Source organism: Lynx canadensis, chromosome B2 (assembly GCF_007474595.2).
Source record: "Lynx canadensis isolate LIC74 chromosome B2, mLynCan4.pri.v2, whole genome shotgun sequence".
Taxonomy (NCBI): domain Eukaryota; kingdom Metazoa; phylum Chordata; class Mammalia; order Carnivora; family Felidae; genus Lynx; species Lynx canadensis.
This window is the reverse complement of record NC_044307.1, coordinates 23,594,639-23,622,538: the sequence shown is the minus strand read 5'-3', so window position 1 is coordinate 23,622,538 and position 27,900 is coordinate 23,594,639. Positions and strand designations below refer to the sequence as shown.

The window sequence follows — 27,900 nt, the reverse complement described above, 5'->3', positions numbered from 1 at the left end:
TATGATTATATATATATGTATATATATATATATATATGAAATGTACTAGCTCAATATATCTGAGTATGGTTGTTGTGGACGTCTTTCTATCCTTGTTTCTTCCCCCTCTCCCCTTGGTAATGGTGGTTGTATTGGAGACTTTGGAGACAGTGTATTTAACATTACAGACCACTAAGCACACGGTGGAGCAACTTGTGAGTGCTTAAGTTCTGTTCTGATGGTGGCAGTAATTAGGGTGGTGGCCATGAGAGAAGAAGAAGTGTTTATTTTTATATTTCTATTAACCTATCATTGCACATGGGTTTACATGTAAGATGTGTCTGTTCACTTTATATTGAGGATCTCGTTTTTATTTGTATTTTCTTACGTTTGTGTGATTTTTAACCATCTCCTGCAAATCTGGGTACTTGCAGTAGGTGTGTGCGGTAATTGCTTTGAGACTTCACAGATTATATATGAAGTCCTAGTCCTTGCCTTCAGGGAACTTACAACTGTCGTTGATGAATTTGTGTGGCGAGAAAGACAATAATTAAATGCAGCAGATAATGGAAATGTTAAGCGGGAGGAAAGAGAAACAAATATTTGGAGAAGGCAGAGAGAATCTGGCTGGGCCATCAGGGAAAGAGGCAGAGCTTGAGAGCTCCTTAGCAGGTAAAGGAGGTCGGCCATTAATTTGTGATTCTGTTGTCAAAGCGTTGATAATGGAAGTTGGATGTGTGGGTATAAAACTTTATTGCGAACGTTGGAATTCCAACTTTGAATAAAAACTTATTTCGTATTAAAGAATGGAGCTAGGGCTGGAGAGTCAAATTTGCAGATGAGATCTGGTAGAAGGTCACAGCCTAGAAATGGGCGTGCGAGGAAAAGTGGAGAAACAGTTAAAACAGTAAGATGAGCCGTTCAATGGGGGCACGCCTGAGGGCTTCAAGAGCCGCTGAAGACGGGAGTGGCATATTGTCCTGGAAGGCAGAAGGCTATGCTTTTGAGGTGACGTCGGAGCTGGAGTGTAAGGTTGAAAGGGAGCGTTCCGGGCCCAGGAAATTGCAGGTAGAGACACGGCGTGAAAAGAATGTTGACTGGACTTTAAGTGACTTAAGGGCAAGCGCTGTGCTCCTTCCCGGGAGTGGGGAGGGCAGGAAACTCAGCGGGGTCTGTGAAAAGCCCTGTGGTTGTTAAACTCTGTGTTTGGGGCCCAATTGAATTGGTTTTTAAGAAGTAAAGTGATGGGAGGAGCCTGGTGAGTGGGAGGTCGGTTAGGAACCAGCGCTAGATAGAGCACCAGGGAAGCAGTGGCAGCAGAGGACCCTTTGGGGAAAATGTAGACTCCAGTGTGCCTTCCAGGTGCAGGGGGTGGGGAGAGAATGTGAAACGATGTTTACGTAGTGTCCCGTGGAGAAGTTCGGGAGGACAGTTTGAAGTTGCTGGCTCTTTGGGCGAGTCGAGCCAGTAAGCCCCTTCCTCATTCCGCACGGATGGAGACACGTCCAGTCTCCCGGCAGGTGTGTCCTGGGAGCTAGCCAGGCGGGCCGTCCCCACTTTGCCCATCTCTCCTAAGAAGTGTCGGAAGTGTCAGCCCATAGCTGTTCTGACCGCGAGGGCCTGTCGTTTTAGTCGTCCACGCCGTTCCCCCCATTGACAGCTTCGTTCCATTAGAACCCAGACCTCCCAGAGCCCAGATTCTGGCCCCTCCTCCCAGCTCCCCTTCCGAGGAGGTGGACGCTCCAAGAGGAACGGGGAGGCCTGGCGTGGGGGAAGCTGCGGGCAGAGTGGAGGCAGCCGCGCCCTCGCGCCGCCCTCGACTCCGCTGGGCTCCCGCCCCCGGCTCCCACCCCCGGCCTGCCGCCCAGCGAGCGTGCCCGGAGCGCTCCGGGCCACACGGCGGGGCTCATGGTTCGGGCTCCGGGTCTTGATGGCTGCCGAGGGGGAGGCGGGCACGTGTTAGGGCGGGGGGGTTCCACCTGGCCACGCCGCCCGCCCTTTGCGGGCCGGCCTGGCCCCGGACGGGCGTCCGCGTTGGGCGCACGGAGCCGGGAGCTCTGCGCTCTGTGGGAGGCCGAGCATTTGGCGACCCGGCCGCGGCCGTCGGGGCAGTGGGCTCCGGACGCGGGAAGCTCGCTCCCACGGCTCCCTGCCCAACTTCGGGCCCGCCAGTGCCTGCCCCAGTGTGCACCGCCGCCGTCGCCTCGACCTTCGAGGCCCTCAGTCCCGCCCGGCCCGGGTCCCGGCACCCACGTCGAGGCGGGCAGGCGGACAGCGCAGCAGCCGGGTCCGACCCCCCGCGAGGGGACTTGGAGAAGTCGGGGCCCCGCCCACCGCTCCCCGCGGCCCCGCCCACGCCTCGCCTCGGCCCCGCCCACCGCCCTGTGGCTCCTCCCCTTCCTGCTGGCTTGCTCTCGGCGGCAGCCCGCCCGCCTCGGCCCGGAGCGGAGCCCACTGCTCCCCTCTGCCGCCCCGCCCCGCCGGCCTCCCCGCCCCTCCCGCGCGGGCGGTCCGAAAACCCGGAGCGCGGGAGCGCGGCTCCGCCGGGCCCGGGCGGCCGCACTGGGCATGCTCAGTAGCTGGGGCAGGTTTTTTGGTCGCAAGTAGGAAGCTTTTTGCACTACACCGGAGAGGGGGAGCCACGGAGCCAGCCGCGCCGCCGTGCACCGCCGCCGCGCCCGCCCCAGCCCGGCCCGGCCCCGCGGCGGGGCGCGATGAGCCCGAGCCCGAGCCGGCCCGCCGGGGAGTGAGCGCGGGGCGCGGAGGGCGCGTTGCGCAGCTGCTCCTGCGCACAACCCCGCCGCCGCCGCCGCCGGCCCGCACTGGCAGTGAGTGTGAGAGGCTCGTCCGTGCTGAGCTCCCGGCGCCGGGAGCGGGAGCAGGAAGCGCAGGCCACGCAGGGACCCAACTGAAACAAAGTGTCGGCCGCCCGGCGGCGGCGGCGCCTCGCCCCGACCCTGCCCCTCCCGCCCGCCCGCAACTCCGCCGCCCACCATGGCTTCCGAGGAGCTGTACGAGGTACCTCCCCTCCCCCTCCCGGACCCTCGGGCCGCCCCCGCCCCGCGCCGCCCCTCCCCGGCCCCGGCCCTGCCGCGTCCAGCCCGACGGCCCGGCTCCGCCGCGGGCGCCCGCCTCGCCCCCTCCCCCTCCGCGGCCGCAGTTTGCTGGACGGGAAATGTGTGCGAGGGGAGCCCGAGCCACGCTGCTCTGAGGGGCCCGGCGGGCGGGGGGGGCCTCCCCGGAGTTGTCGGGCTCCTGGGGGGGCTCCGGCCGTGGGGAAGTAGCGCTGACACCAGCGACTTGCTCAGACTGAGCCCAAAGTGTTCTTGGCGAGGGCAGTGGGTGTAAAGCCCCTGTTACCGCTTGGCGGGGTCTGTAGGCGGTGCGGGGGTGTTTTTCCTGTCCATTTAATAGAGCGTTTTGGAGAGGGTTTTGCCTCCGGTTTGGGGAGTGGGGCGCCGAAAGGAAGAGTGCAACTGTCTCGGCTCTGCTGCTAGCCAAAGCGATGCAAAATAACGCACCGAAAATGCTAAACGTTGACCACATGCTTTAATTAGGTTAGCATTGTGGCCAGAGCCAGGAAATTTAAATTTAACGCTGATACACCGTCATTCATTTGCGCCGCAGCGTTGCAAGTAAGAAAGGGCACAATCAGAGCTATAAGTTATGAACGAAGGGTTTGCTAGCTTCAACTTCAAGTTTTGGAGTTATCTGTTTAGATCTTTAGACATATTTTGTATGTCTCGGTGTAACTTCTTGACGTATTTCAAAGTAGACTTCCTGGGAGTACAGAAGCTTGGAAGGCTTTCTGTTCTTTTGGATAAATGACTTTCTGTTTATATGTATTTATAAATACATCTTTATGAGAGTCTTAAAACTTTTGGATACTCTTCTGGATTCACCTTTATGATGCGTTTAGGGACCTGGGTGTTTAGGGGCTTAAGTAAGCGTCTGTAACAAGTAGAGACCCAGCACCCTTGCCGAACCTTAAGTACCAGGTGAACCTTCTGAGGTGTCTTCTGGGTGTCTTACTGCTCTTGGCATAGAACGGCACTCTATTGCCAACAGATAGCCTTCTAGCAACTTTTTGTTGCTTTTTAAAAGCAAGTGTCCTGCAAAAGTTCTCAGGAGGAGGCTGCCATCTGTAGAAATAATGGTGAGATTGTTACCTTCCCTTACATTGTATGTGGTCAGTGTACCTTAGCTGGCACTGAAAACGTCCCGTTCTCTTCAACCATTTTACACATTAGCTGTGCCCTAGTGTATTCAAGATACTATCTTGGGTCATTTGGGTGTGTAAAAGGGAAAAAAATCTCCCTGTCCTCAAGAAGTTTCCCTTTTAGGAAAGCAAGTGGTGTGCATGGGGAAGGTCCCTAAGCAGAAGTTAAGATAGATGCAGATCTTCCAGGCTGACATACAGTTGGGAAAGTACATATGAGGGATTTTGGTTTCTACATTAGATTATTTCTTGCTGGCTTGGGTTTGTGTATTCATTCTTTATTATTTTTTGTGGTTATAAATACCTAATCATTTAAGTCATTCCAATTGGTGTTTGGGTGGAGTAGCACCTTATACATAAGTTGTATCTTATGATCCTGAAGACAATACTTTTACCACTAGTGCATTGTGAACTAACTTTAGTTCTTTCTTTGTTTATTCATGTCTTCAGGTTTTCTAGTCACTACTTTTCTACAGAATTCATTTATAAGGAACATTTTGTTCAAAATTTGCATTCATTCTGCATGTTCATTGAATGTCAGCCCTATGGAAGTTCCGTAGGGAGATAGGCATAAGGTATGAGGATGGTTCATTTCTTCAACATTTATTGGGGAAGAAATAAGTACATTGCAAAGAAATGATACATTTGCACAACTGACCTTTTGATTCTGGGTTTTGTTTTAGTTTTGAAAAAAAGCTATAGGAGTATAGTTGAAAGGAGAGTAAAAAATATGATAGTATTTTTTAGATAGGTGAGTTTTCTAACTTCTTTTCCTTTACTTGTAGGCAACACTATGACTCTGTGTCTGTATTACTATTGAAAGCTGATATGTGAAAGTTCTGTTTAGTGGTTGAGAGCCTGGATTTGGAGTCAGAAAACCTAGTTGTTGAATTCCAACTTTGTTACCTTGGGTAAATTACCTTCAAAGCTCAGTTTCCTCATCTGCAAAATTGGGATCAATACTCACCTTCAGAACTGTGAAGTTTACATGAAAAAAAAATGTAAATCATACTCTACAATTCCCACAGTGAACACTCAGTAAGTGATGGTTATTGTTCTATTTCAACTGATCTAACATGCCTCCCTAAGGCCTGGTTTTGTTTCTAAAGATAGAGAACTGTATTGTTTTGATCAAGGCGATATTACTTGTGAGGCAGTATGCAATTGTAAATAAATACTACAGTCTAACAGGCTATTTGACAAGGCTGGGGAGAACACTAAGATATTTTAGTAATAAGGTCATGGACATCATTAGTTGCCTTGTTTTATTCGGTTATGCCCAAATCAAAATAGAAGTTCCATGTTTGGTCTCAAATTCTACAATTCTGTAGGGATACATTGACAAAGGAGGAAGTTCAAAGTGTTGCTTCTTGAAGTAACATGGTATACAGTAAGAGCACCGGTTTGCAGAAGCTATGTGAACTTGGGTGAGTTATTTGATTGCTAAGCCTCTGTTTTGTCACCTAAAAAGAAATGAGCTCTCCAGGACCCAGCGTGTTGCCTGGTATGTGGCAATAGGTTCTTCGTAAGTGTTTAAAATAGTTATAGTGACCATGTTTGTGAATAAAAAATAAGGAAACAAGGTGGGGTGGAGCATCAGCCTTACAAAATTGGAAGAGCTTCTGTTGGAGATAAAAATGGATTTATTCCCTGTATTTCCAGCAGCTAGGATTAGGAAAGACATTTTTTACTTACTCATACTGAGCACTTCATAGCTTTCACAAAAAGACCAGCTTCCTTTAGATCAGGGGTCAACAAAGTTTATGTAAGGGACCAGCTAGTTGATATTTTAGACCCTGCATGCCATGTACTCTTTGTTGTGTACTTGGCTCTGCTGTTGTAGCGCAAAAGCAGTGGTAGACAGTACCTAAATGAATGAGTTATTTTCCAATAAATTGTTTATGGACAGTAAAATTCGAATTTCTTGTAATTTTTGCATGTCATAAAATATTCTTGACCCCCCCCCCAACCACTTAAAAATGTAAAAATCATTCTTAGCTCTTGGGTTTCACAAAAGCAGTGAGTGGGCTGGATTTCTTTTTCTAACCTGTGCTTTAGATGACCAGCTGCTCTGGAACTGAGATTGAGGCACCTGGAGGTGGAGTGTGGAGTAATGGAAGTCCTTCCAGCTGCAATCCCAGCTCTAGACTGGGTTCCACTCCTCCCTGCTATATAATGAAGGGAACAGCTGTGTGTCTTATGTAACTATCTCTCCTGAACTTTCTCATCAGTAACATGGGGACAATGATAACTACCTCAGAGGATTGTGAAGCTTACCTGACATTAGAATGTAAAAGCAATTATAGTTGATAAAGTGCTATACCCAAGTGTTAAGTGATTGTATTATTCTAGGAAACATCTTTGTCTTCTTCCGTTCTTTTTTTTTAAATGTTTATTCATTTTTGAGAGAGAGAGAGAGCGTGAGCAGGGGAGGAGCGGGAGAGAGGGAGACAAAGAATCTGAAGCAGCCTCCAGGCTCTGTCAACACAGAGCCCATCGCAGGGCTCGAACTCACAGACCGCGAGATCACGACCTGAGCTGAAGTCAGATGCTTAACCAACTGAGCCACCCACGCGCCCCATATCTTCCATTCTTAATTAAAGAAAAAAAACCCACCCAACTCTCAAACCTGAAACCAGACCTGTTTTCCTTTGATATTTGGGAATTGATATAATCCCAGTAATAAAAATTGATTATATCACCAAAGAAAACAGATCAAGAGGACTTTAATTTATCCAGTTGTCAAATAACCACCATAAGACTTTGTTCATGTGGGACTGAATAAGGAGTCAACACTGTAGTAAAATAGAGACACATCTCCTTCTGTGTATATCTTCAACGTTTATTTATTTTTGGGACAGAGAGAGACAGAGCATGAACGGGGGAGGGGCAGAGAGAGAGGGAGACACAGAATCGGAAACAGGCTCCAGGCTCTGAGCCATCAGCCCAGAGCCTGACGCGGGGCTCGAACTCACGGACCGCGAGATCGTGACCTGGCTGAAGTCGGACGCTTAACCGACTGCGCCACCCAGGCGCCCCTCCTTCTGTGTATATCTTAATAATTCCTTTTTTCTCAGTGGATATGGGATCCCCCCCCCTTGAGAATGATTATAATAGCTAATTTAAATTTTAGTAAGATTATAGCTAGTCCTAGCCTTCTGAGAAAATGTTTCTCCAACACATGCATATTCCAGTCTATCAAAAATGGAAGTAAGCTTTTAGGAATGAAGTTGTACCTGGCTTATAAAAATTTCTTAAAGTTGATTAGTTTGGAAGGATAATCAGGATTTGGGGGAAAGGTAAGTCTTTAGAATTTTTCTTATTGCTTTGGGATGCGATTGCTCCTTTCTCCTATGCACCACAAGAATTTTATGTCCATTGACCAGAAGCACAGCTGTAAATAAAATGGAAGTCACAAAGATCAAGAGATGTTCCGTGGATGCTAAGCCTGCATCTGTTGTGTGTGTGTTGGCTCTTAGAAGAATGACCAAGAAAAAGAAGAGTTGTTTGACTTCTAGAGTTGATTGTGGGATAGTGAAGTCAAATGTGTATTTTGAAAATTAACACACTATCTTGAATGTGAATTGCTGAGAATATTATTTATTTATTTGCCTAAACAACAATGTGGAGACCTGCCATGTGCTTTTCCTCTGAATTTTCTTTCAGTTCCTGTGTACAAGCGTAAGTCTTTTTCTGTTTTTGTTATAATATCTAAGAATTGTTGAATTTTTCTTCATGCTCTGTAATGATTTTAACCACCAGAGATATTTTTTGTGGTAATACCTAATTTGCCATGTTCTGATTCACACTTTTGCATATCTGTGATGCACGAAGCCAATAGGAGTCAAATTTTTGTGAATGGGGAGTAGTGGTTTTTATATCGTGTTTGTAGATGCAACAGCATAATCTGGGGTCCTTTTTTTAAACATTTATTTACTGTTGAGAGAGAAAGAGTGGGGAGGGGTCAGAGAGAGAGAGGGAGACCAAGGATCCAAAGCAGGCTCCGCGCTGTCAGAACAGAGCCAGATGTAGAGCTCAAACTCATGATCTGTGAGATCGTGACCTGAGCCAAAGTTGGACACTTAACCAGCTGAGCCACCGAGGCACCCCTGGAGCCCTTTTAAAATCAGATTCTTGGGCCCAAACCATGAGGATGTAGTTTTCAATGTTTGGGTGGAGACCAGAATCTGTATTTCCAAAAAGCTTTTTTATAGCATGTAGGTGGATGTAGGAACCTTGGGATTGCAATGGTATGTGTTTCTAACACCGAAGCCACACATTGAGGTGGGGTGGGGTTGGGATCTGCCTTTGCAGAGGAAGAACTCCACGTGGACCACACTAGTCCTTTTTGCAGGCTCTTAAACTGTTGCTGGTTATTAACTGACTCATTCCAGGAAGGGAATATTAAAAACACTAGGTAGCTAGCTAAGGGTGCTGTAATTTCTATTTTCTGTCTTCATTGTATGGCCTACTTGTCCATCAAGTTGTTAAGATTGGTGCTTACATTTCTTTAAAACAAGGTATTTTTTTTTCTGGTCATTATTTTCCAAAGTTCAAATATTGCAATAGTTGCATAACTGTTGAGTTACACTGTAATGAAAGAGTGAATTATAGGAATGATTTCCATTCTTGACCCTTTCTCTCTAGAATCTCCCGCCCCCAAATGTTATGCCTTGTGCTGTTCCTTCTACACTTAGTTCCTCATCTGCATATGTGGTTTTAACTCTGAGATGGGGAGATCTTTTAACTTTACTGTTTCCCACACGAACTTAATTCTCTTTAGCCTTAGGGGATCTGTGTTCTTTGGGGAGTCTGGGAAAAGTCTTTCACATTTGTATGAAAATTTGTTCACGTGATTCATATAGAGACTTTTTCTGAGGGAGAGGCTCAGTAGCTTTTATCTGTTTCTCAAGGGGACCTGTGACCCAAAACAAGTATTAAAATTGTTCTTGAGATCTTTGAGCTAAGGCTTGACTTTCATTGCTCTTCATTGACTACTCAGACATCGTTTTTGCCAGACTCCGCCCTGCTTCAGCTGGAGTCCACACTAAAACCATATTAAAACTTCACTGATTGGGTTTCGAAGTTATATACTATTTCTCTAAGTGGCTATTCTCGAAATTGTCCATACATGAACTCTACAGTTAAACCAAAGGGGAGTGGGAGGTACAGGCTTCCAGTTATGGAATGAAGGAGTCAAAAGGCTGAAAGATACAGCATAGAGAATGTAGTCAGTGGTATTGCAGTAATATTGTACAGTGATAGATCGTAGCTACACTTGTGGTGAGCACAACATTATGTATAGAATTGTCCAGTCACTGTTGTACACCTGAAACTAATATAACATTGTCTACTGTATTTCAGTTTAAAAAATTAAGCAATATTCTAGCTTCACTTCTGACAGTACAAGGGCTCTAGAATCCTTTAACTCTGATCCACCCCTGAACTTGTTTACATGCTGTTATTTCTGTGTTTATTATTGTCCATTTAAAAAAAACTGATGAAATAGGACATTATTATTCTATTAAAAAAGTTTTTTTTAATGTTTATTTGTTTTTGAGAGAGACAGAATGAGAGTAGGTTAGGGGCAGAGAGAGAGAGAGGGAGACACAGAATCCGAAGCAGGCTCCAGGCTCGGAGCTGTCAGCACAGAGCCCGACATGGGGCTCAAACTCATGAGCTGTGAGATCATGAGCTGAGCTGAAGTTGGACGCTCAACCGACTGAGCCACCCAGACACCCCAGGACATTATTATTCTATACAGACAATATTTGTTTAGATTTATTTATATCTTTACCACTTTCTTTGATCAATCAGTCTTATATTATAGAACTTCCTTCTGGGATTATTTTTTTTTTCCCTTTTTTAGGTATATCCTTCAGAGATTTCTGTAGCAAAGAGTTATTGGTGGAAAAGTCTAGTTTTTTGATTATCTGGATATGTCTTTATTTTGCCTTCATTTTAGGAAGAGTACCTTCTAAATAAAGCCAGTTAATTGGTCAATTTCTTTAAGCATTTTGAAGGTGTTATTCCATTGTCTTCTGGCTTCCCCCTTATGCTCAAGGAGGTTGTTGTCAGTCCAGGTGTAGTCACTTTACAGGAGATCTGTCTTCTGTCTCTGGTTGCTTTTAAGATCCTCTCTTTGACTTTGGTGTTCTCTAGTTTTATATCAATGTATCTCTGTGAGACTTTCTAATAATAAGGTTTGCATATGATCTGTTTCTTTTGTCGATTTGTCAATTGAAAATGCAAATAAAGTATAAACTAGATTTCAAGGGACATATTTATGAAAATGGATGTAATAGTTACAAAAATAGTTACACATCTACTGCTTCTATGGCAAAAATGTTCAACATCTTTGTTCTGTCAGCTTCTGATACATAAGCGTATCTTCTCTAGCTTTCCTTTACCTGAGGTTGGCCTGTTCATTTGGTCTGAGCTGCTGAAGACATGGTTGTTGACTTACTTTGTCCACATCTGCCCAGCCCGTCCCTTCCTACCTTTGTGTTGCCATTTTTCCAGTTGCTAACTGGTGGATACCCCAGCTTGCCAGCCATGGTGTCACTCCCTCATTTAGGACTTCCGTTACAGTTCACAACTGGCAGGAATCCTCCCCTCCAAGTGACTAATTGGCTTTTTCCTTTTGCACTATTAATTATTTGCACATAAGTATTACTTTCTCTCAGTATTAAATAATATCATGTATATTTTTCCCTGGAATGGTTGGCTTTTTTTTGGTTTGTTGCAGTGTTTAATCTGAGGACTTGAATGTGGCAAGCAGTCAATAATTGCTGATTTTATCTAAAATACAAATATTACAGTGACTGGAGTCACATTTTTTTTTTTAATTATACCATATATGTGAGAATTATGCATTTAGGTATCTAGTTTGGAAAAAAAACTCTACATGGTGTTTTGGAGGAAAATTATTTCTAAATTTAATACAAATAATTTGGAAGAAAATTGTGTTCCTAGAAAGAGTATTTCGAAATGTTTGTCACAGTATTTATGTTTAGCTGTTGGTGAGAAGTGTCTGTGTAGGGGGCGAGATGTCTAAAAATAATCTCCAGTTGGAGAAGTTAACCACAATATATTTAGGAAATGCCTTTATTTTTTGCCTTATTTTCATTTATAATGGGCTCTCCCATGTGAAGTTTTTAAGAAGTTGATATTTTCCCAGTGTTCATTGTAATGCTCAACAATGTTGATTGCACGTAATGAATATCTTTGGTTAAAATGTACCCATTTTTCATCAGTAGTTTACTGTTTAGGATTCCAGGGTATCACAGAGTTGCATACAGAAGCATTTCTTATTTTAAAATGTAACTAATGTGGAAGCCTCAGCTATTTAGAATATGTGAGAACCAGGACCAAATGAAAGGCTTCTTGGCTTGGAAAAAGGTGTCACACCCCTTAAACATTGAATGGCTCTGGGTCTCTCTTAGAGACTGTTTTCCTTTATTTTAGGCATAATATGCTTGGACTTCACTGACTTATCATGTTGGGAACAGGTATTTGGTAAGGGAGAGAGGCTGTCACAGGCATGTGAGTTGACATTAATAAGCTTGCTCATGAGAGGAGCTGATGATGGCACTTCTAGGTCATGGATAGCAGGGGCTTCTGAGCCCCACAGAGCAATGTGAAAGGCATCCTTATGAAAAGAGCTATCAAACATGATTTTAAAAAGAGTTTTGGCATGTAAGTGACAAAATTCAGTTTATTTTTATTTTTATTATTATTATTTTTTAATGTTCATTTATTTTTGAGAGAGGGAGACAGAGTGCAAGCAGAGGAGGGACAGAGAGAGGGAGACATAGAATCTGAAGCAGGATCCAGGCTCCAGGCTGTCAACACAGAGCCCAATGCAGTGCTCGAACCCATGAGCTGTGAGATCATGACCTGAGCCAAAGTCAGATGCCTAACCGACTAAGCCACCCAAGCACCCCAAATTCAGTTTATTTTTGTGGTGTGTTTTCCAGAGTTTCCACCAAAGTATTCCTAACAGTAGAAGAAAGCGATCAGATAGCCTCATAAAGCGATGGAGATGGGAACTGAACTCCCTGATGCAAACTTGGCCTGTTTTTGAATTCTCATGTTACCCTAAACCTTAGTGAAGTTAACAGTGTATGCCATAGAAAAGTTTTTGGTTTGATATTAAATGTCTTAAAAGTACTTACACTTAGCTTTTCTCCATTTAACTTTGAGTCAGGTTGATGTTTCAGGAAGGTGAGCCATCAGTTATGGTCTTCCTACAACTCCTGATCTCCTGCTGGGTGTGTGCACCCGGGAGTAAGGGTGGGGGGCTTTTCATGCCATCTTCCTTGATGATGTGAGGTAAAAGAATTATTAGCTGGTTTGGTGATATGTAAATGGGAATATTTGAATTGAGTGATCAAAAAAGTGTTTTTTGTTTTTTTTTTTTTTTAATTTTTTTTTTTCCAACGTTTATTTATTTTTGGGACAGAGAGAGACAGAGGATGAACGGGGGAGGGGCAGAGAGAGAGGGAGACACAGAATCGGAAACAGGCTCCAGGCTCTGAGCCATCAGCCCAGAGCCTGACGCGGGGCTCGAACTCACGGACGGCGAGATCGTGACCTGGCTGAAGTCGGACGCTTAACCGACTGCGCCACCCAGGCGCCCCTCAAAAAAGTGTTTTAAAATCTTGTTTCAGTAATTCTTACGACTGAAGTTTAAATATCTTTATTTTCCATCTAAAGTCATCTTATTGCTGGGTGTTCAGGAGAAGCAGCACTAGCTATTCGTATCTCCACTGTCTGCTGATTCTTTACTTAGAAGAACGATTTTGCTGTTCTTGGAGTCAGTCATGAGAGCATTTCGGGGGTCCCTGGTGGAATGGGGCTTGTCTGCTTTACAGCTCCTCCCTACCCAAGGGCTAGGCCAGTACCCCTTAGAAAACTTCCTGTCTTCCATCTCCTCTTTCCCTCTTGAGTGTTCTTGTTCTCATGTCTAGCTCCGGGGCCTTCCACTTGCTTTCCATCCCTCTGCCAGGTCCCCTTTGAGCTGAGGCTTCATTCATCCTGTTTTGACTCTTGACCCCAGCCTCCATACTGGATTGTTGCCTTGGTCAAAGCTCTGGCCCGGCAAGTAGCTGTCTCACTGCCATTTTCTTTACCTTGCTTTTCTTGTATGCAGTCCAGAGGTGGACTCTGACAGTCCTCAGACACCGGAGGTGGAGGTTAGCCACCTCTCCAACTCTTGGCCAGCGACGGGTCCCCTGTCTTAATCCTCTGACTTCCCTCTTATATGCAGATGAGCTTTTGAGCTCAAAGCCAGAAGTAAATGATTATTTTATTACCATTTCTAGGATGGAGAGAGATGTGTATGTGGCAGAGAGTGCTAACTAGAATATGATTTGTAGTACTCTTCCCTCAGAGTATACATGTGAGTAAAATTTTTTCCAGAATTATTTTATATGCCATCATTCAACACCACTAGCTTCGGCTCACAAGTGAGCTTTTTGAGAATGTCTTGATTAAATTGATAGATACATATCTAAAAATGTATTCCTCAGGGAAACAATCCTAAGTAGCTGCAAGTTCGGACTGCTTAAAAATGATGAGGTTGCAATGATTATGTAGAATGAGTTTAAAAGATTGTGGAGGGAGGGGCACCTGGCTGGCTCAGTCGGAGGAGCATGTGACTCTTGATCTCTAGGGGTCATGAGTTCAAGTCCCACATAGGATGTAGGGATTTCTTAAATAAATATTTTAAAGTAAATAAAAGCCTGTGGAATGAGATCTTGTCAAGGTATATGGGTACACATTGGCATGAGGGACTTAAGTGTTAAGACCAGACACATGCAGCTTGCCCAGGAACCTGATTGAAACCAACAGAAAAAGAGATTGTGGTCATGAGTGGACAGCTTTACAGTACAGTAAATATGCACCCCCCAAGCCTTGGGGAGAAAAAGACCAAAACCATGAAGTGGAGGGTTGGATGGGGGAAAGGATTGTTGTAAAATTCCAGTCTCTTCTATGCATAACCCCACTGGAAGGAAGGCTAAAACCACGGAGTCCTTGTCTCAGCTGATTGCTGTTGCAGTAGAGCAACATGCCTTAGAAGTTGGTAAGCTTTTAAACAGCCTTTCCTGTAGTGGAACAGGTCTCCCCTTGAAGAAGAGTGTTCCCCTTAGGGCTTGAGAAGGAAACATTGGAGAAAATAAGGACACTAATGTGACCAAGGCTTTGAGCATTCTTGTTTCTCCTCTGGAGCAGTGGGCAGAAGATTGGAATGCCCCTTTGTGTTCCTGAGCCCCTCACTCTCCTGGGTGATTGAGGTGAGAACTAAAAGTAAGATGGAAGTTCTCATCTTTGTGTGCTTTTGCCCCACCTTCCCCCACTCAAAAGTGTTTCTCCAGAGTCCTTCTGCCATACAGCTGTCTGCTCTGCTCGCCTGGGTGAAGAGATGTCCTCATGTTTTTCACTGAATCAGTGGAAATGCTTCCCATAATTTCCTGGGTGATGTGAGGTCAGCTAGAACCCTCACCTTGTCACAGGCGCTTTTGGTTTTCAGTTGTGCTTCTTTTCTTAGTAGTAAGGGAAGTAAGAGAAGTGATGGGGGGGTGGGCAGGCCTGGCTGTGCTCACATTTTGCCCTTGCACAGTCCTTATTGCTGGGGTAGCTCTGGGCTGGTTCCTCCCCGCCTCCAGGCATCTCTCTGAATCCCAGCGGGCAGGAACTCTGGTGGTTCAAACTCCAGGACCTCCCACCTGAAGGGAAAGAGTGGCTTCACAGCCACTGCAGTGGTTTCTCAGCTTTTGAGGGAAGGTGTGTATCAGAAGCTCCCATCACTGAACGTTGTTGTAGGATCAGTTCTGGATCTAAGATTTGTGCCCAAATTGCGTTTTGTTTTGTTTTCTTTAGCTCTCTTGCATTTTTGGCCTTTTCTAACTCTGGGTCAAGGGAAATGAGACCGAGAGTTGCTGCCTTTACCACCTACCTGCTCTCTCTGTCCCTCTTCTCATCTGACCCCTCTGTTTTGGAGCCCCATCCTGCTGCACTCCATATAATATGGAATCGAACTTTTCAGAAGAGTTTAGCTTCCGGTTCTTAATGAAAAAACCAAGTGAACAATAGAATCCTTCTGCCTTTGTAAAACAGTAAACTTTCAAACTAAACTCAGCTACTCTTTGCTTGCATACTTTTCTTGCAAGCATACTTCTCTCTGGATTTGAGAATGGATTTCTCATTCCTGCTGTACATCATTATCAATTTAGGACATATAGTCAGGGTTTTGCTTATTTATTATATATAAAACATCAATAATGACACAGAAGAACAACAAACACATAGAAAGATTTGCTCTTCACCCCTCTTATCTATTTTGGATATATGTTAGCAAAAGTTAGCAAAAAATTATCTAGTAAACATCTTGAAATGATTTGTGTTTGTTAAAAGTGACATTTGAAAATTTTCTTCAAGAGAATTTATAAATATACTGATGAAACCTTTTAAATGGGAAGATCGCTTAAATTTAAAAATCTTGCTTGATAAATTTTAATGAGCAATTAATAACATGACTTAATATTATATTTAGGTATGTGTAGGTGACCTTTTGCATTAGCCTGCTATATAAAAACTTCTCAGAGTTCGGGAAGCATTACCTCTGTGGTTTAGGGTTTACTGTAAGTTGTTGGAGATGTTATTGTCTATATGATATACACTGCACCTTAACCAAGAAAAAGCCATTTTCCTTGCTATGAGGACTGAAGTTAAAAGGGTTTCTTAAACTCCTTGTAGTATAAGTTAACAGATGATGGTCGCTCCATGATAAAAGATAGATAGGATCCTAATAAATACCATAGTCTGCCTTTTCTTCCATGGTCACCATACTTGAGGTTATTATAAGCAGAACATAGAGCAGATGTGACTGAAGCAGTGGCATCTTCTGATGTAGCTTGTGGAAGCAGAACAGGGAAGCTCAACTAATTTCCTGCAGTTTCACAGTTAGCCAGTAGGTTTCCCATGCATAGCAGCTTGGAAATCTGTATGGACCTAAAAATGAGTGGCTAATTATAGGGTAGGAAATGAATAAGCTTTGCATGAGATTAAACAGATTTGCAGGGAGAATGAACTTAATGCACCATCATGGATAGCAATTTTTGAGTGTCCTCAAAGATTTCAAATTAAACAAATGATTTATAATGAAGCACAACACATTGATGAAAACAGAGAAAAGACCAAAGAGTCCATTTGTCCAACATTTTGTCCACAGAAAATATGGAGGTGCTCACTTTGGAAGAGAATTTGAAAGTTGCTGCAGAGATGATCAATATAAACAATGATGATCTGACATTTCCTGTGATTTTTTTTTTTAAGAAATAGAGCAAAGTAACATGTTTGGAGAGTACATTAAAGGAGAGAAGACATGTCCAATATAATCCTTAAAAGACTGACGTACAGTGGCAAGCATTAACGTTCCTAAGAAACAGAGGAACAGTGTCAAATCCGCATGTAATTTTTGTCACCAATAGATAGCACTGTTCATTGTATAACTGATTCCATAGGGTCAAATAGATTTAGTATGTGGAAATTACAAAGTTTGAGGATCTTGAGATACAGAGGGAACAAACCTGAGGCCTGAATGGTGGATTTCTTTATTAGGACGCTTCATATTGTTTGTGAGCAACACTTTTGATTTAGAACATATCATCAATGTAACTCACTAGACTTACAGTCCTGAATTGTGTTAGTTCATTCCAAAATTCGTTTCTCCCTCAGGGAGTAAAGATTTGGCGCCACAGAGGATATTCAGAAGACTGTCTGAGGGCAGTCCTAGACAGGAGGAAAGTTCTGGGAATGTTTTGTGTTAACAGCCTCTTTGAAATCAGAGTTTGGCATTTTAAAGTCAGTACTTGAACCAGCTGACATCCGCTTGGCAGACAGGGCCTTTGAATTTCATAGTCTTAGAATTTACGTGGTCTCATCACCTTACTCGTGGTTTGTGTGTGAAAGCCCTGTGTATGTTTACTGAGAAAAGAAGAAGAAAGTCTAAGAGGGGAAAAATCGTTGTTCTTTGTGCTACCACTGTAATCAACTTCTGTGAACCACAGAGGACCACTATTCTGGACCTCCCTACACATAAGTTCAGTTAGAAGAATGGATGTATACAGAAAACCATTATTTTATAAAAACAATTATATTTAATAGAAAAACAATTATATGCATGCCATTTAATAGAAAACAGAAGGTAACATGAAAAAAATGTAGAATTTTAAACACCTTTTTCATTTATCCATGTTTCTTTTGCCTTTTTCTTACTGATGTGTTGGAGTTCTTTGTGATGGATGCTTTCTTTGTTATACATCTTGCGCATATCTTCTGTGATGTGTCTTCATTCTTAAAAAAATTTAAATTTGTAATATAGTTACATGTTAAGTTTTACATTTTAATGTAGACAGATTTTCCCCATTTTGTTTCTTGTTGAGGACATTCTTCCCCCAGGATGAACTTTAGTCCACCTACAGTTTGCTTTTATGTATGATATAAAGTTGGGATATGATTTGCTTTTAAAATATGGATAATCTGTTGTCACAGTTTATTAAATAGTCCATCTCTCCCCCATTTGTTTGCCATCTCAGCCATGTATAAACTTTTCTTTATGTATGGGTCAGTTTCTTCTGTTCAGTTGGTATTTGTCTTTTCGTGACCATGCCACACTGTTGTAATTAGTATGGTTTTTTTTTTAATGTTTATTTTGCAAGAGAGCGTGGGTGAGCATGAGCAGGAGAGGAGCAGAGAGAGAGAGGGAGAGAGAGAATCCCAGGCAGGCTCTGCACTGTGCAGAGCCTGACATGGGACTTGATCCCACAGCTATGAGATCATGACCTGAGTCGAAATCAAGAATTGGATGTTCAACCCACTGAGCTGCCCAGGCACCCTGTTTAGGTTTATAATATATCTTAGAAACCTGCCCTACCAGTTTTCTTTATCTTGTTCTCTTTTTCTGAAAAATTTCTTAGCTCTTCTTGGTGGTGTGCTCTTCCACTTAAACATTGGAATCGTCTTGTTGAATTACACGTTGGGGTTGGGATTGATGCTGCACTGGGTGTATGGATTAATCTGTGGCACTGGAGATACAGCAGCGAACCTAAAAGATAAAGTCCCTGCCCCAAGGAACTTATATTCTAATGATGGCAGCAGACTAATTAGGATACTTCTAGTGGCTTGGAGTGTGAGTCATTTTTATGTAAATTTTTAGAGAAAGCCTCATTGATAAGGTGACACTTGGGACTTGAAAACAAAGGAATTCCCCACTGAGGCTGGCATGTGCTTTGTGAGTTTGAGCAGCAAGGAGGAGGCTGCTGTGTCTGAAGACTGTTGGAGAGAATGGTAGGTGAGGTCGGGGTGGTAGTGGGATCCGTGCACGCTCTTTTTTATTTTTTATTTTTTAATTTATTTTGGGAGCGAGCAAGCAGGGGAGGGGCAGAGAGAAAGGGAGAGAGAGAATCCCAAGCAGGTTCTGCACTGTCAGATGCAGGCCTCGAACTCACAAACCATGAGAAAAGACCTGAGTCGAAACCGAGTCTGACACCTCAGACTGAGCCACCCAGGTGCCCCAATGTGCAGGCTCCTTGTAAGTCTGTTAAAAATGTTGAGTTTTATTTTTACTAAGATGGGAAGCCATTGGAGGAATGGTGTAATCAAATGAAAAAGTTTTCAAAGTTATGGTAGATGCTATATAAATAAACTGTAAAGGGACCAAGAAGGAAGTGGGGAGATTAACTAGTAGGCTGGCAAAATAACTGAGGCAGAAGATGATGGTAGTTTGAAGCCATGGTGGTGGTTATGATGCTAGGAGGAGGGTGGGGGGCGGGTAGTGAGCAGTGATTGCATTGGGGGGGTGCATTTTGAAGGTAGAGCTAATCAGGATTTACTCCTGGATTGGACATTGAATGTGAGGGAATGGGAAGAAAAATAGAACCTGGGTTTTTAGGCTTGAGTAACTAGAAGAATGGGATTTGCCATTTATTCAGGCAGTTGTCACCAAGTAAGGCACACCTTTGGTTTTATTGGGAGCTCCTGGTGGATAAATGGGAGTTGGAGTTTAGACATGTTAAATTTGAGACGCCGTATAGACGTCCAGGTGGAGGTGTTGAGGGGCAATAGGCTCTACAAGCTTAGAGGCTGGGGCATGTGCTTTGGTGGGGGATGATTTTGGGAGATGTTAGTATGTATACGTACTGACCTTGGAGGAGGTAAAGGCTTGGTAAAAGGAGACTGAAAAGTGAGGTGTCTTGGAAAGTAGGAGAAAGGAGAGAGAAGTGCCCTGGAAGCCAGCTGAAGAGCATTTCAAGAAGGGGGGAATGTCCCCCATGTATTCTGTGCTGTAGCTAAGGACTGAGGATTCACTGTAACATTTGGCAGCCTCTGTTTTGGTGGAGGACCGGGCATGAGAGCCTGGCTGGGGCTCATGAGAGAATGGGGAAGGAGGGATTAATGATTGTCGGCAACTCTTATGACTAGTTTTATGAAAAGGGAACCAGGAGGGTGAGATAGGCCCCTGAGTTTGTTTGCTTTTAAGGTAGGAAAAATTATAGTGTATTGTGTGATGATAATAGGAAGGGGAAATGAATGAATCAGAAGCAGGAGGGAGGGCAGTAACTGGAATGCTTTACCAGAGTTGGCAAGAAGGAACCAGATCCAGGAGCATGGGGCTTGGATGCATGTTCCCTCATTTGGATCTCTCTCCCCCTCCGTCTGTCCCTCCCCACCTTTTGGTTCTTCAGTAATGTTATGAGTGTCTAAAAAGTTTTGCACAGACTTTCTTGGATTTATTGCTAGAAACCATAGTTTTTACTACTGTGTTAATAGAATCTCTTTAAAGTTATATTTTTAAATTAGTTAATACTTGTGCATAGAAAAATGGCTATTTATGTCTGCTTGTTAGATCTGACAACCTTGTTCAACTACCTTGTTATTTGAAAGTTTGTAGATTCTTTTAGAATGTTGTACAGATAGGGATAACTACATTTTTTCTTTTCATGCTCATACCTGTTTTTTTTTTTTTTTCTTTTACAACATTAGCCAGGACCATCCAGTACAGTGTTGAATAAAAAAGTTATAACAAGTGTTCTTACTTTATTTCTAATTCTAAAAGTTCTATAAAATTTTATTCAGTAAAAGCTATAGATAATTGCTAGGTATGCTTTTTAAAAATCTAGTTAAAGTTCTTTTCTAGTTTGTGAGGAGTTTTGAATCATAAGTGGTTGATGAATTATATTGAATATGTTTTCTGAATTTATTAGAGATTGTCACTTTACACCCTTTCCTTTTAATACTTTGATATGGTATATTAACATATTTTCTGATGTTGAACCATCCTTGCATTTCTGGGATAAACCCTGCTTAATCACAGTATATTATTTTATGTATATTGTTAAATTCTTTTCAAAATCAGTGTCGGAAATGTCACTTGAAAGAGAGGTAGCCAACTTAATTTTTTTTTTTTTTCTGAAACATTTGCAGAATCTTGGACTTTCTGTTTTATTTTTTTGAGGATTTTGGTTTACTTGCCTATAAAGTCATCTGGGCCTCTGTTGACTTTTAAGATAGGAGAGGAGCCGTTTGATTATCCATTAAAAATTAGCTCCCATTGACTTGGTGAAGCTTTCTATTAAGTCAATGGTAGTCTAAAGTTTTTTATGTTAGAATATTCTTAGGATCTTTAAAAATCTTACTGGATTTGTGACTATATGCCTTTAGAGCCACTCTTTAATTTTATTGATTCTTTATATCTTGTCTTCTGTATTTCTTGCTCTGTATTTCCATCTCCCCTCTTTAGATTGTCTGATTCTCGTCCTGTGTTATTGAGTTGAGCACTTAGCTCATTTGTCCTTTAATGAAGGCTATAAAATGACCCTATAGTACAGCTTTAGCGACATCGCACAAGTTTAACTTACTATTTTTTCAATTTTGTGTCTCTTTATTTCTCCTTGTGTTTATTAAAACATAACTTTTTTATTTAGCATATTTATTCACATGTTTTAAAAGCCAAAAAGTATTTTAAAAATTTTAACCACAAGGAGTTTTGTTTGTATTTGAGTACTTAAATGTATTAAATATTTTAAAGGTGAAAATGTTTTTCTTTATTGGTTTTTAATTGAAGTGCATCATGGTCAGAGAATGATCTCTATGAATCCTTGAAAATCATGAAGGTTTCCTTTTGTGATCTCATAAAAAGTTTTAATTTGGGGTTAGAGTTTAATAATTAGGTCAGGGTTCAAATATATATATTACATATATATATATAAAATTTGGGTGTTTATCAACTATTGACTGTACTTTTCAATATGTAATACACTTCTATTAATGAATTTTTCCCTTAAAACTTTCTGTATGTTATATAAACTTGGTTTAACTATATTACTATTTTAACGTGCTTTCGGTGGTATTTACTTGCCATATCTTTTCCCTTTTAATTAAAAAAAAATCTCTGGCTTTGTTTAGAAGTATCTTTTGCAGGTAACTCATAGCAAGTTTAAAAACTTCAATGTGATGTCTTTTATGAGTTTAGCATATTTATATTATGATTTATGAAATATTTGGACTTGTTAATGTTTGCTGTTATTCGCTTATTTTTTTATTTTCAGCTGTTGGTTTGAGAAATTTTTCTGCATGGCTTTGCTGTTTATTCCTTTGCTGGTTTGGTAGATATAGATTCTTTGACCTTGTGGTTGCCATTAATTTCTTTAAATTCTGCTTAACTTTTTTCTGAATAATCAAATTATTCAGCAATTTCTCATCTTCTGAAATGTGACAAGGATGTCAGCATTCTTTACTTTTTGAATATATCTATTCCCTTAATTTATGCTCATCCAGAATTTTAAAGTTCTTTTTCAGTGACCAAAAATGAGACATATATTTAATAGTTAATTAAATTTGTCCTCTTTGAAAATATAACAAGGACAGAGCACACTACTAACTATTGAAATCTCCAATTTCACTCCTACTGGATTAAGATTGTCTTACATTTATTCTGCCCTTTAAACATACACTAATATTTTTTTAATAAATCACAGGTTTTTTAATTTTCTAGTGATATATTTGTTTACCCCTTGCCTTCTATGTGGGTTCCCCCCCCAAATTACATCTTATTCTTTCTTACCTTTTTTTAAAATGATATATTTTGCATACCCTAGTTTTTCCTTTTATTGTACAGTTCAGTAGTTTTTAGTATATTCACAAAGCTATAAAACCATTACCACTGTCTAATTTCAGAACATTTCATTAGCTGTCAGTCCCTATCTCCACTCCCTCCCTGCACCCCTGGCAACCATTAATCTACTTTCTGTCTCCATGAATTTGTCTATACTGGATATTGCACATAAATGGAATCATACAGTATGTAATCTTTTCTGTGTGACTTCTTTCATAATATGCTAATAACTTTGCATAATGTTCTTGTGGTTTATCCATGTTGCAGAATATATCAGTACATCATTTCTTTTTATGGCTAAAGACTATTCCATTTTGTAAATATATCACATTTTGATTTTCTACTCATCAATTGATACATATTTGAATTGTTTCTACTTTGTTATGAATAATGCTGCAGTGAACATTCATGTAGATGTTTTTGTATGGACATATTTTCATTTCTCGAGTGCATATCTAGTAGTAGACCAAATCACATCTTTTAATAATTATTTTAGTGAAGATCTGGGTTGGTAAATTCTTGGTGTTTGTATGTCTGAAGGTAATCTTACTATTGTCATTCTTTTTTGTTTTTTAATTTTTTTAATGTTTGTTTATTTTTGAGAGAGACGGAGACAGAATGCGAGTGGGTTAGGGGCAGAGAGAGAGGGAGACACAGAATCCGAAGCAAGCTCCAGGCTCTGAGCTGTCAGCACAGAGCCTGACGCGGGGCTCAAATTCAACGAGCTATGAGATCATGACTTGAGCTGAAGTCGGATGCTCAACCAACTGAGCCACTCAGGCACCCCTGTTGTCATTCCTGATGGCTTTTTAGCTGGGTATAAGTTTTATTGGTTGACAATTAAGTTCTGTTAGTTTTGTAGCTGATGAAAAATCTTCCCCTCTTTTCTTTATAGATCATCTGAGTTTCTGGTAGTTTAACATTTCTTACCTTTGATAGTTCTGCAGTTTTATTACAGTGGGTCTAAGAGTAGATGTGATACACTTTTGATCAGAGTATGTTTGGTCCTTTTAATAAATGTTAACGCCTTGAAGAATTGTTGTCAATGTTCATAAGGTATATGGATCTGTACTTTTCTCTCCTTGTTTTATATCAGAGTTATGCTGGCCTCATAAAAGGGGTTAGGAAGCATTCCCTTATTTTCTGAAATTGGTTGTGTTATTTTCTGAAATTGGTTTTGATTCTTACATGAATGTTTACTAGAATTTTTCAGTGAAACCGTGTAGTACTGAAATTTTCTTTCTTTAATTTTCAAATTTAAATTCACTCTCTTTAATAGATGAAAGCTATTCAAATTTTATATTTCTTCTTGAGTTTTGGTGTTGCATCTTTAAAGGAATTCAGTTTATCTGAAGTATTGAATTTATCAATAGATAATTGATTTGGCTCTCTGTTATTATTCATCTTCCACTTTCAGTTTAATATGCTTTTCTTTTTAGTTTTGTAAGGCGGAAGTTTAGGCCATTGGTTTAAAGCTTACCTTGTTTTCTCAGATGAACATTTAGTACTCTAAATTTCCTTCAAGCCCTGCTTTAGTGTATCCTACAAAATTTAATATGCTTTCATTTTAGTTTAGTTCAAAGTATTTTTTAATTTCCCTTGTAATTTTTCTTTGATCCTTAGGTTGTTTAGAATTGGGTTATTTAATTTTTAGATATTTGGGGATTTACTAAGTATTTGATTTTTGATTTTTGAAATTCTGTTGTAGTCAGAAAATATTTTCTATAAGATTTTTCAGTCTTGGAATCGTGTATAAGTGTAATGGCCCAGAATATGATCCATCTTGGTTGAATGCTCTGTGTGCCCTTGAAAAGGTTATGTAATTGTTCAGTTGTTGGCGGAGTGTTTTGTAAATATCACCTAAATTAAGGTTGGTACTATTGTTTAGCTCTCCTATATTTGTACTGGGTTTTGTCCAGTTTTATCAATTACTGTGAGAATCTCCAACCATGAAAGCGCATTTGCCTATTTCTTCCTTTGCTTTTGGTTTTGTTTCACATATTTTGAAGCTTTGTCATTAGATGCATGTATATTTATAATATTGGCATATCTGCCTCTTCTGTTAATCTTTTAAATCATCATGAAATGTCTCTTTTTACCTGTAGTAATACTCACTGAAGTCTACTTTGTTTTATGTTAATATATTCATTCCAGTCTTGGTATATATTTGTTTAGTCTTTTCATTTGTTTCTGACTTTATATTTAAAGGGCATCTTTTGAAACTAGAATATAGTTGGGATTTGCTTTTTTTTTTTTTTTAATCCAATCTGACATCTCTGCTTTTGATTAGAATGTTTAGTACATTTAAAGTAATTATTGGGGGGCGCCTGGGTGGCGCAGTTGGTTAAGCGTCCGACTTCAGCCAGGTCACGATCTCGCGGTCCGTGAGTTCGAGCCCCGCGTCAGGCTCTGGGCTGATGGCTCAGAGCCTGGAGCCTGTTTCCGATTCTGTGTCTCCCTCTCTCTCTGCCCCTCGCCCGTTCATGCTCTGTCTCTCTCTGTCCCAAAAATAAATAAACGTTGAAAAAAAAATTTAAAAAAAATAAAATAAAATAAAAAAAAAATAAAGTAATTATTGGTATGGTTGTATTTAGGTCTATCATTTGTGTTTTTTTAGGGAGATAATTTTGTCATTATTTCTCCTTTTTTGGCTTTTGTGTTTAAGTGTTTAAATTCTATATTAATTCTTCTGTTTTCTTTGCTTTTTTGAGAGGGTGGTGTATATTGCTCTTTAGGGATTACAGTATGCATCTTAGCTATATCCCAGTCTATTTAGAATTAATACTGAATCATCTTGAGTAAAATACAGAATTTGTTCAATCGTGTATTTCCATTCCCCCCTGTTAGTATTATTGTCTTAATACTGTATTATATCTGAATACTTTGTTCAATAATACATTTCCAATTCCCCCTCTTAGCCTCAGTATTGTCATATGTGTTATGTCAATATACCTTGTAAACCCAACAATAGTGTTGTAATTTTTGCTTTAAGCTGTCATCTTTTATAGAAACTAAGAAATTACATATTACATATGCCCACATAATTACCATTTCTGGCTTTCTTCCTTTTTTCCTGTAGATCCAAGTTGCCATCTAGTGTAATTTCCATTTGGAATAGAAAACTTTCTTTAGCATTTCTTGTATTGCAGATATGCTGGTGATAAATTGTTTTTTATTTGAAAATGTCCTTATTTCACCTGAATTCTTAAAAGGTTTTTTTCTGGATATTAGATTCTTGTTGGCAGGGTTCCTCCCCCTCCTCCCTTTAGCAATTTGAATATGTGGTCCCAGTGTCTTCAGACTTCCATAGTTTCCAGTGAGAAGTCAGGCTATATTCTTATCATTCTTTGTCATTATTTTCTTGTATATAACATGTCAGTTTTCTTTGGCTGCTTTCAAGATTATTTTTGGATTTAGCAGTATGACTAGGATGTGTGTTAGTAGTTTTGTGTTTATTTTGCTTGAGGTACATTTAGCTTTGCGGGGACTTTTCAGAGGTTACATCCTCATATTTTTTCTTCTTTCTCTTCTGGGATTCCAATTATTGTTCTGGTCTCTCTTGTCATAGATGTCTTTGAATTCTGTTCATTTTTTATCCATCTCTTTTTCTTTCCTTTATTCAGATTCTTCTATATTGAAGTTCATTACAGATGGCAGAAGAAAGCATCAATCTGTTTAGCCAATCTAGTGAGTTCATTTTAGTAAATGTTTTGTTTGTTTCTCTGTTGATAATTGCTTTTATCTGTTTACTCATTGATACCATATTTTTCTTCAATTCCTTGAACATATTTTTAAAAATTTTTGAAGTATTTATGATAGCTGCTTCAAAGTCTATTAAATACAACACCCTGGCTTGGAATCAGTTTTTATTGAGTGTCTTTTTACCTGCTCATGGGTCACTCTTTCCTGTTGTTTTCCTTGTCTAGTTGAAAATTAGACATCTTGTGGTGACTCTGAACTCTTTTGTGTCCTTTTGAGGATTATTGGGTTTTATCGTACAGTTAACTTGCTTAGAATCAGAGTGGAAACTTAGTTTTCTCTGTGTTACCCAGCTACTTATATTTCTGTTCTTATATCTTTCCACTGATGTTTCTTTAGTCTGATGTCCTGTAGGTATCCCCTGTGCCTCTAAGATTTGGAAGTCTGCTAAGCATCTGGTTAGAGATGGACTTAGTCTCTGAGATTTTCTTTCTTTGGGGGATTTCCCTGGTTTCTAGCTGCTGTATCAGCTTTGGTCTCCATTCTGATATTTCAAGCTTTTTATTTCCCTAGCTGAGCACAGTTGGGAAAAAGCATCAAATTCACAGATTTGGCTCCATGTTACTCTTTTCAAAAGAAGATTTCTTTCTGGTCCCTGACTGCTTTTTCAGCATGCTGTTTGTGGTTTTCTCCAAGCATATGTAGTTCAGCTGTCAGCCAGGGATTTTAGCATTTTATGGTCTGAATTTGAGTGTCACTTCTATAGTTCTTGTGCTGTCAGAAAGCTCTAAATTTCTAGTCATGTCTCCAACTCTGAACTCTGATACCTGGCACCTTTAGCTGGTAAGTCTTTGGTTTTTTCCTGCCACCATTTTTTGCAGCCATAGTTCTGGGGTTTGTGGTGCTCTCAAGCCAAGAAACCACATACTCAACAGCTCTTACCTCTTCAGGTTTTAGCGTTTGAGATTTACCCCTTCCTTAGCTTTTGTAAACATTATCTTTAGGTTTGCTTGTTTTTTTTTAATTCAGCTTTCATGAATGTAATCTGTGGGTGTTCATATGACCGCTTCACTCTTCCTGCCATTATAAAATTTTTTTTTTCAATGTTTATTTATTTTTGGGACAGAGAGAGACAGAGCATGAACGGGGGAGGGGCAGAGTGAGAGGGAGACACAGAATCGGAAACAGGCTCCAGGCTCCGAGCCATCAGCCCGGAGCCTGACACGGGGCTCGAACTCACGGACCGCGAGATCGTGACCTGGCTGAAGTCGGACGCTTAACCGACTGCGCCACCCAGGCGCCCCTCTTCCTGCCATTATAGAAAATTGACTCTTTTCATTTGTTTTGAAATATTAGGGCACAGTTCATCTGATTTGTGAGCATGTCTTTTCTGCTGTGCTTTAGTTGCTGGTAGGGACATTCTATTCATCTTCCTTTCTTCTTGTAATATGTTTATATGAGGTTTAACTACTATCCTTTTTCTGTTCATTTTTATTTGAAATTAGTCTTCCTGTACTTTAGGAAGTGGGATGGGTCAGGAGAGGTTTTCTAAAGTCACAGCTCCAGAGCTCCCTCTTCTGTCATTTTTGGAAATATGACCTGGTACTTCTGAGTTCTGGCTCTGTCCTGCTATCCTTACGCTTCCACTCTCATCTGGACCTGCTCTTTCCATTTTCCCTAGTATCCCTGTCCCTCTCAATTTGTATTCCTGGCAGTTTTCCTTAGTAAAGGGGAACTTTAGCTGTCTGGTTGCAAGAAGTCTTAGGCCTAGACAGCTCCAGTCCCCTCAGACCTGACTGTAGATCCTTGTGCTCACCTACAAATT

The 27,900-nt window shown here is 41.0% G+C and overlaps 1 protein-coding gene across 1 annotated transcript in view; it reads left to right on the top strand.

Annotated features, from left to right (window-relative positions):
• Positions 1–2,760: 2,760 nt before the first annotated feature.
• The window catches only part of CDYL (chromodomain Y like), a 182,761-nt gene continuing 157,621 nt past the window's right edge, over positions 2,761–27,900 (top strand). Inside the window, exon 1 of the mRNA XM_030314926.1 lies at positions 2,761–2,997. Coding sequence (XP_030170786.1) covers positions 2,974–2,997 — 24 coding nt within the window. The 5' untranslated portion in view covers positions 2,761–2,973. The remainder of the gene's footprint in view (positions 2,998–27,900) is intronic.